This window comes from Carcharodon carcharias, chromosome 13 (assembly GCF_017639515.1).
Source record: "Carcharodon carcharias isolate sCarCar2 chromosome 13, sCarCar2.pri, whole genome shotgun sequence".
Classification (NCBI taxonomy): Eukaryota; Metazoa; Chordata; class Chondrichthyes; order Lamniformes; family Lamnidae; genus Carcharodon; species Carcharodon carcharias.
The window spans coordinates 95454154-95463944 of NC_054479.1; the positions used below are offsets into that span (position 1 = coordinate 95454154).

General features: G+C 42.1%; 1 protein-coding gene across 2 annotated transcripts in view; it reads right to left on the reverse strand.

Moving 5' to 3' along the window:
* The window catches only part of LOC121286296 (microsomal glutathione S-transferase 1-like), a 30607-nt gene extending 26562 nt beyond the window's left edge, over positions 1–4045 (reverse strand). The window contains exons 1-3 of one of the 2 annotated variants that reach the window (XM_041203352.1): positions 3922–4045; positions 3685–3821; positions 1422–1522 (exon numbers count right to left, since the gene is read on the reverse strand). In XM_041203352.1, the coding sequence (XP_041059286.1) occupies positions 1422–1522; positions 3685–3801 (218 nt within the window). In that variant the 5' untranslated portion in view covers positions 3802–3821; positions 3922–4045. Of the gene's footprint in view, positions 1–1421; positions 1523–3684; positions 3822–3901 lie in introns of both variants that reach the window. The other variant, XM_041203353.1, reaches the window with a different exon arrangement.
* Between the last annotated feature and the right edge of the window lie 5746 nt (positions 4046–9791).

A 9791-nucleotide genomic window follows, 5' to 3' on the forward strand; every position in this document is an offset into this window, starting at 1 on the left:
TGGAACTATAAATTTCAAAAAGATAAGCTGCAGTCAGCACTACAGGGCTGGGCAGCAAGGGGTTAATTCGGACATTTAGTGAAAACACAGTGACTCATCAAAAGGGTTTGGACATTGACTAACACAATCAAGAAGTCTGATCACCCAATACAATGGCACAAAGGACATATCATCAATACAATACACTCATGGAATCATTCAACCACCACAAACAATAGTACTGGAATAGGGTTATTCAAACCTTCATTAACTTTGGAGCCAGGTACTGTTACTGTGCCATCTCAAACAGCAGAAGAATTGCTCATACAATAAGAACTGATAATATTCGCCTGGACACATCTTCCATGGAAAACTCTGTATTGTTTCAACCAGCAGGAGCTGATGACATTTGTCTGGACTTTGCGTGGAATCAACTAAATGAACATTGGAACAACAGGAAATATGTTTCAACATGAATGAGTTAAATTACTATAAAAGCAGAGCAAATTTGAGCATTTGGGCTACAGTGGGAAGAAGTGTCAAGTTTGGTCACCTTGACTCAGGCCTACAGTCAACACTGGACAGACCAACCATGTTAGGGATTGTAAGTTCAGCCAAATCATAGTGATATTGGTCTGAGGGCTTTGTGAGGGTTTGAGGTGAAAATTTGGTGTTTTTTGCCAGTACCTTGTAACTTATTTCAGCATATCTTGGTAATATTGGTCTGAGAGTTTTTTCCCTTAAGGTTTCAGGACAGATGTGATGTTTTGCCTGTGTTCTATCCGAGTCGTGGTGACTTTGTGTCAGGAACTGGAAATAGGTTGTTTTAAATTTTGGGTTTTGTACTGTGGGGTTGTGGGTGATTCACTAAAGCAATTTTGATTTATAAGAAACTTGCCTCGCTGGTCATTCTGTTCAAGCCGTACACTTGTGAATCTGGTGTCACGAGAGGGAGAAATTCTGATCATTTTTCACGTACAAGTTTCTGCCACATAAATAACAAACCCCATAACTTACAGTGGAGACCAACATAACACCAAGGTCAACTCACCTAGTATAACAGGATTTAAATTCAACTCACTAGTATTCAATAAGCCTGTCATAAACCAAAACTATTTGCCAAAAGTTGAACAGGTAAATGGCAACCATTATTCAGTCACGTATAAAACACATGAAATGCCTGTGCTGAATGCAGAAAACATCAACTCTTCAATCTTATAACTCAACGCAAGCTACAGGTTTGATTATAATCAAATATTTTTTGATGAATAGCGTTATCAAAGCAATTAGTATTCATTGAATATATACTAAATAGACACTAAACAACTATTCATTTGCAATAAGCTTGATGTCCACAAAATGAGATTAATTGGGCATGAAAAACAGGAAAGCATCATAATGGAAATAAAAGTCATTTTTTTCAACACCATATCAAGCTTCACCTTCTCACACGCTCAATATCGGGATCAGTCCGCAAATATTTTTTCTTGGCTTCTTCATCCTTTGCACCGTGGGCCCTGGCATCTTCAGGATTGGCAAACACCTGTTCACAAATAGGTTATAAAGTTGTTATTTATCAATGGACTAGGCCACGCTGATACAAGTGTAAACTGGTCTCCAAGGCATAAACCATTTCTGTGACGTGCAAATCTTAATTGGCATTAAATTTCTGTTGTCTCTTGGAAGAAATCCAGTTTTCAGTTTATAGAACACAGAAAAACACCAGGATCTATTCCTAAATCGACAGCTTACTGTCTGAGCCATGACCCTAAAAATTTGATTTTATGCACTTACATTTCTTACTTGGTACCTGTAAATCACACAAGCACCTTAATCACTCAAAAGTGAATCATAAAGTGAATATAACTAAAAACAAGCTTCTTGATAAGCTTATTAATTTAATGTTCCAGGCCCAAAAGAGCTGGAAATTTAAGAGCAGCTGCAATTGAGATACAAACTTTTGTAAGCACCTGCAATTCATCTCTAATTGGCCTTGGACATCCAGGTATTGCTTTTCCCCCACAAGGAATGTATAGCAATGGCTATAAAGGGGCAGGCCAAGTCAAACACAGCTCTTTCTTAGCAAGGAAGTCACTTCATCTCTATTGGAACGGGATTTATAAAGATGTAAATATTGACCCTATATATTGATATTGTTCAACATTAAACAGCATATGTCATGACTTACTATGAACAATACACAAGTCCAATAAAGGGGACATGTTAACTTATTCACAACATTAGCAGCAGATGGGAGTTTTAGCTCAAGCACTCAATATAAAGCAAAATACTGACTGTGCTTAAATAGCAGCAAGAATGCTTCAGATATACAGAGCAACCAAATAGGCCATGTTTTTGTGTACACACCCATTTTGACAGATTCCCTGAATTTGCAATTTTTCTATGAAAAATATAAATAAGTGACATTGTAGATAGGTTTACACATGTATGCAATTTTTAGATTTGTTTTGAAAACAAAGGATCCAGAATATGATCATAAAGGTGGGCAGTGCGTAATAGGACTGGAGAGGGGGAGTAAAGGAGGATAAGGAGTTCAGGGATAAGTTGGGTGCGGAGAATAATTACCCTCCTTGGTAAAACTGGTCTAACAAGTGGGGCTTTGAGTTGGAAGTACTGGTTTGGGAGTGCTGAGACTGTTCAGGAATGTACAGCTTCATGGGTTAGGGTCATTAGGTTTACCAAACTTGGTAAGTGTACAGAGAAGAGGATGAGGCGGTGCTGGTAGCAAGAAAAGAATCACATTGGCCTGGCAACATGCGGTAGAAAAAGCTCGCTGCGGTTGGACAATATTGCACATTACAGTGGGCTCAAGTATGTGGGAAAATTAAGAAAACTAATTATCATCTGTGGAAAGAGCAACAGAGTTAAATTTTTGAGTCCACACAACCCTGAAGAGTCATACAGACTTGAAGCATGAAACCTGTTTCTCTCTTCAAAGATGCTGTCAGACCTGCTGAGTTTTTTCCAGCATTTCCTGTTTTTATTTCATATTTCCAGCATCCCCAGTATTTTGCTTTTATCTAGTTATCAGAGAGGTAGTTAGACTAGAATCACAACCGAATTTTTGAACAGCTGGAAAGAGGTGACAACTGTCATTTGATGGCAGCTGAGGTCATGGAACCAGGAGAAGGGAGGCTCCAGGGTTTAGCAGCAACAAGCAAAGACGTTTTTGCATCTGGGGGGCAGTGGAGAAGAGTGTCAGAATTTGGAAAGCAGGGGCTTAATTCTAGAAACGGGAAAGAGCTAGTTAGTGGGAGTACAGAGCAGCAACTTGAATGAGACACCCAGAGTTCAGAGATCAGGAGGGTGGAGCTATTGAGCATAGCATCAGCTGAAACGGGAGGCACAGTTAACAGCAGAGATAACAGCAGATACAGTTCAGAGTCCGTCACATGGGCAGAATGAGATAATCAAAGTTGCACAGAAGAAGCAGGGGGTCGGCTTAACCTTGATAGAAATGCAGCAAGACAGAATCAGGTCCAGAAATATTGCACTTAAACTAAGTGCATTTATAAGCACATACATCTCCCTCAATTCGCAGCTTCCCTGAATCACTGACACGGTTTAAGAGGTTTCTCTCAAAGTTGTGAAATACATGCCTCTAAAGACAGCTAAAAGGAACAAAAGGGCGGAGTTAGCTACCATTTTAACTCAGTTCCTCTAACTCTGGCTATTGGATCTTACCTTACGAGTCATCCTGAAATAGCCTGTCAGGGGTCCCATGAACAACATTTTCAACAGAACGATGGTGCCGTAGGTGGAATAGGCGAGGAAAACCTCGTTGTTCATCAACTCGGGCATTTCCAAATCAGGAATGAACACTAGAAAAATGTGGAGAAGAAAAATTGCAATTAAAAAGAAAATCGAGTAAGGATTTACAAATAAACCACTTTAAACCTACCTCTGAGCGCTGCTGCTTACCCGGCTCTGCTACTCCAATACCTGAACTCTCTGCTTGTAACTTTGTTGCGAGGGGGCGGGGCAAGTCCAAGCCGCTGGGTCGGTGGGATACTGGAGGACTGCACTCTGCTGGTGTGTGTCTCCCAAGCACAGCTTTCCCTTAAATTCTGAAGTGTCTTTCTTTCAAGCTTTAAGTTATTGGTAATGATGTGCCCTTAGGCTTGATGCTGGGATCTTAGGCATTAAGAGTATTTTTCTGAGTTGTTCATTTTTTTTCAACCTAACAATAAGACAGGGACCAGGGAGAGAAAAATCATGGAAATCGTTTCTGGGTCCCTTATTCCTCACCATCTCAACACCCCCCTCCCCCTCAACTATGCACGATGCTTTTTCCCCTTTCAAAATTCACCAAAGAATCACAGAAAGGTCCTAGTAAAATGATGTCCATTGTTGGTATCTAGTAACAAATATTGTACAGTATATATGTAGCATAGGTCAATAATATTAAGAGCAGCAACGATGTAATTCAGTGTTAGTTTGTGTGCATCCAATAGGTGATCCCACTATGACTATTAAACAAACCAGAAAGTACAAATTTTACTTTAACAGCATCATGCAATATTGCTAATTTGACAGGAAAATATCCCATTAGTTATTTCACTGAATGATAACACTGATTTGGGTGACTACCTCAGCCCTCATTAACATGTTCTGCATACTGCACCATATGGACACGGTAACAGTAAATTCATATTTGGGCAAAAGATTCAATACTTGCAACCCAGATAAGCTGCACAAGTTCTCTTCCGTTGTGGAGAAGTAAAAGCAGACTTTCTTCTGCCTGGATGCATGATATTATTCAATATAATTATTTCATACAAGGGGTGTAATTGGATTCTATTTTATCAATAATCTCACAGGATAAAAAGATCAAATGACTCCTAAGCAACAAAATGGGATGATTGAACAACATAGATCTTCACTGATAGTAAAAGGCATTGGAGCCCTCAGGTGTCTCTGTGCAACACAACTTTGAAGAGTCCAGAAGACAAAGACTGAACGGTTCATAATTATGTTTTCTTGATCAGCCAGTCTGAAGACTGCTAATTACTGCTTCTCACTACAATATATCTTCAACACCTACTCTGCAATACAACTTTATCACAATACTTCAATGCCTCAAAAATTCATAATAAGCACCAAGGTAGAGGGGATAATAGGTAAGTAGACAATAGGAAAGAATGAAGACAATGGATATTGTCTTGAGAATATGTGCAGTGTAAAACAGGCCACTGATTCACTATGAGCCTAGTACACACTTTTGTCTGTAATCTCATACTCTTACCCCACAAAGCCTGCAATCTCAACCTACAAATCCCACTCACAGTAAACTTTCATTAGCAATAAAATAAACAGAACTCCAAACATGATTCCACCCTCTATTCACAAAATAATTATGGATGACAAAGCCCATCTAGCCCAGTTCATCTCATCCACCCAGAATGACATACCAGCAAATATATTATGTGCAGGAATAGGTCATTGGGCCCCTTGAACTTGCTCCACTGTTTGATAACATTGTTTACATAATACTGGAGCCTACAACTTGGCAGTACTTAATTGGCTGTAAAGTGATTTGGGACATCGTGAAAGGTGCTGTATAAAAGTAGGTTTAGTCTTTCTTTCATTACACTTGCCTGCAGTAGGCAGAGTGACTGTAGCAATGGTGAAATTAGAGGCCCAATGCTGATTTTCTAAGGATGATTAATGACAGAACAATCAACTGATGTTAAGAAAGTGGCTACAGAGAAATCACTACATTTACAAAACAATTCAACTCTGTAGCTAACCTTCCCCCAATCTCCCACTAGCCGCTGCAACCAATACCCCCTCCAACCCCACTCCAACCTCCACCAATCCCCCCAACCTTTCCTCAACACCCCCCAACTCCCATTAACCTCCGCTCTAACCTTTCCTCTAACCTCCCCTCCAACCTCCCCCCCAAACACCCAAACCTCTATTCCAACCACCCCACAATGCTCCCTAACTCCCATTCCAACCTACCACCAAAGCCCCTAGACCACCCCCACAACCGCCACTCCAACCTTCCCCCAACTTCCCCTCTATCCTCCCCTCCAATGCCCCTTAACTCCCACTCCAACCTCCTACCAACCCCCCCAATCTCCCCACAACCCACACTCCAACCTCCCTCCAACTTCCCCTCAACCACCAACCTGCCCCCTACCTTTCCCCCAACAGCCCTCCAGCAATCCGCCACTGCCGGCACACACACAAAGCATCCAATTGGTACTAAAATTGGAGGGATTTTGCTTACCGTTTTTCAATCAAGAACACTCTCCTGACAGCTGCTGCACTGCTGTTGACCTTCAGGCAGCTTCGGTTTTCTGGCAGGATTTTCAAAAAAAAAATCAAACCCATGAATCTGCCCAAAGGTCAGAAGCAGCAGCTCAGCAACTCAGTGAAACTGACACTGAGACTGACGGACTGGCTTTTTTAAAAATGGGAAGCGAAGGGTACAGTTCCAATTTTTTTAAGCCGGTCTGCAACTCTGGCTGCCCTGTCTGGACAACGAGAAATTCTGTTTAAAACACAAAGCACCACCCCCCACCAACCCCCTCCGCACCCCCCTAAACCACCCCCAGCCCCGGGCCCGGTGGTTGGCATCGTCTGCACACCTTCCCCCAGACCCTGTGATAACATAATGTAAAGTGCCATTGGGAAAGGGGAATTGACATGACTTTCAAATTTGAGGAATTTTAGATCCTTCTGTTCCACTTCTTGCCAGTTGTGAACAATCCCTAATTTAAAGCGGGGGATCCTCCTCTGTTTCTGCTTCATTTTGATCCAACCAGAAGGTTGCCAAATAAGAGGAAGTGCATACGCCACTAATGTACTCTAACAAAAACTGAAATCTGTGAAAGAAACTCAGCCAATCAAATTAAGATGAGGTTCCTGTTTGTGATGAGCAGTCCAGTTCCTCTGGGGCCTCCAGTCGCTGAAGGCCACAAGCATTCTGGCTCCTTTCCCAGGGGGAACCTGGGTATGGGGGAGAGATGGGAAAGCACAAATTTTCACTCCCAAGGTGGGGAAATCTCCTGGCTCGGGAGACACAGCCCGAATGGCCCGATTTTCAATCCAGCAGCATGGGTGTATGCTGAACTTTGGATCGCCATCCTCTGAAACTGTGTGGAGCTGCCACAGGCACTGCTGAGTGTCAAGACAGAATGTTTAAAAGATTCACCTCGGTGCCCCAGGACTTTGTCCCATTTGTAATAAAAGTAGTTAGACCATCACCCCTCACACAGGCCCCATGCCTCACCCAGGCCAACTCATGTCCCACCCGCCCCCATGGCCCCTCATACCCTCAACGTCAACCTATGTCCCTCTACCTACCCCCTGTCCCCTCTCATATCCTCAATTCTAATCTAAGCCCTTCTACCCACTCTCCATGTCCTTTCATATCCTCCATGCCAACCGATGTCCCTCTACCCAACCCCTTAGCCTCCATACCCTCCATGCTAACCAATGCCTGTCTACCCACCCCATGGCCCCTTTTAGTCTCTTTGTCAACTTAGTGCCAAATCATGTCAACTCATGAGCTCCCTCATCCCCAAAGCTCCCTTTGGTTCCTATGACAAGTTAATGTTAACTTATGCCAACTCATGCCCCCCTTCCACCACCCTTTGGTCTTAGGACTTCCATGCTAACTCAACCAATATCTCAGAAGCCATGCTAAGTTGGTCGTACAGAACATGAGTATTGAAGAAAAAAGAGACATGCTGTCAAAGCTTTTAGTCTTGCACTCATCAGGATAGATGCAATAATACCAAATTTCAAAGGGAACAACAATTTGTACTGCATGAGAAAAAGATATTGATTGGTTGGCAAGTGGACTCTGATTTGTCAAGATGCTGCCCTGGAGAGCACACCAGGGAATGGTTATCCCAAATTTTTGTTTCAATTCAAAAAAGGCAAACCAATTCTGATTGGTTGGGACATTCCCTGAGGAATGCACCAGGGAGCAGTTTTCCCCCAAGCTTTTGTTTAATTGAAATAGGTGCAATGCCTGGATATATTCCTTCTGCTTGCAGAGGACAGGACCCTACATATTAATATATGTAACACTAGCAAGCGTAAGTGAGCCACATTGCAAGCCTGACTGATAATCTTAAATTCATTGTTAGTGTAATTCTTAGCAGACTTTGGATTGTTCAGGAAGTGCTGTCCAATTAGGGAACCACATCTAATGTTAGACACTACGGGCTGGATTTTCCACACCCGCCCGTTGTCAGAATCTTCTGGTCCAGCTGCAAGCCAATGGACTTCCGGCTGGGGCGCCGCCTCACCCGCAGCAAGCCCCACCTGCGACAGAGTCAGAAAATCCTGGCCTATGTTCAGCAGGGGCTGGTTAAATATGATCAGTTCTCTGATTGTTATGAACATTATTTGACGACGATCCACTATTTGTTGGGATGTACAGCCTACATACCTGGACTAAAACTGACACTGAAATTCATATACCACATTACTCATTTGTGTGGTAGGCAGAACATCTCTTTGGCTTGATGGCAGCACCCTGTTAGTGAAGAATACCACTTGTGCATAGTAGTAGCGTGAAATGGCTAGCTTCATTTGTTGCTTAAATCTTTAAGAAACCTTACCCTTCTAAAGTAATTTGAGGTAGGCTTACACGTTTCAGGACCAAAAGTGTCAGCCTTAGGCTGTTCATGAGTTTATCTGATATATAATGAGCAATGACCTGCTCCAGCTATACCTTTTCCCACAGGATAGCTTTGATGCGCCCTATTTTGCCACCAAGCCTGCATGGCGAGTGAATGGCTCAGGGCCTATTTACAAGGTTGCCGATAAGGCAAATCTTATGCTGTGTGGAGCTGAAAGAATTCCAATACATTTAATGACCAGTGAAAGTAAGCTTGCAGTAGACAGAAGTAGAGGGCCCATTAGTGGATTTCTCAACTAGCTCATCGAGGAAAGGGAGCTTGATAGACTGCTCCATTTCGGAGGTGAATTTGAGTGCAGGATGGAGCCCATTAAGGTGTGTAAGGAAATCCTTACATGTAGCTGCAGACCCAATAGTAGCAAATGTATCATACAAGTATTGGAAATATACAAGAGGTAGGAAGCTAGGGGTCATTCAATGAAACTGTGTTTCTTGTCGAAACTGATGAAAAGTGAGAGCTGACCCTAGAGGGGATCCCATGGTAAAAAACATTGGTGTGATGCCAGGTATGTAGGCCGTATATCTCAACAACTGGTGGATCGTATCAAACAGCATATCCCTTCAGTTGTTCGCAATAGGCAGAGTATTCGCCATACTCAACCAGTGCTTGCAAAACACAATAGATAGTTACAACAACAGATGTGATTCTCCGTGATTGGATAGAACTTACTGAACAATCCCTAGTCTGCTAATAATTACATCAAGGCTAGTAAGAGTATCAGTTGGGCTCGCAATATGGCAATATATGGCAATAAATAAACTAAAGTTATAAGTATCTATTACACTCTTCACTACATAAAAAAACTCCCAACAATAAAAGCCCATTCAACACCTTTAAATCACTTTGAGTACTTAATCGCTGATTTAAAAAAAACAAATGTTTGTGTTCATTACCCCACATCAAAGACAGCTAAAACCTTAATAAATTCTTGGAGCTATTAATCAGACTGTGGGCTTACAGGCCCCCCACAGTGATAATGATAGGTTGTGGAATCAGTCAAGCAACAATATTTTAATGATAGCCCTCAGGCTTATGTTAACAGACAGCTATTGAAATTTCAATTCAGGGACATTTTAAAGAGCAAGGGATTTAAATAACTTGACATCTTGATAGTTCCACAGATCGTTT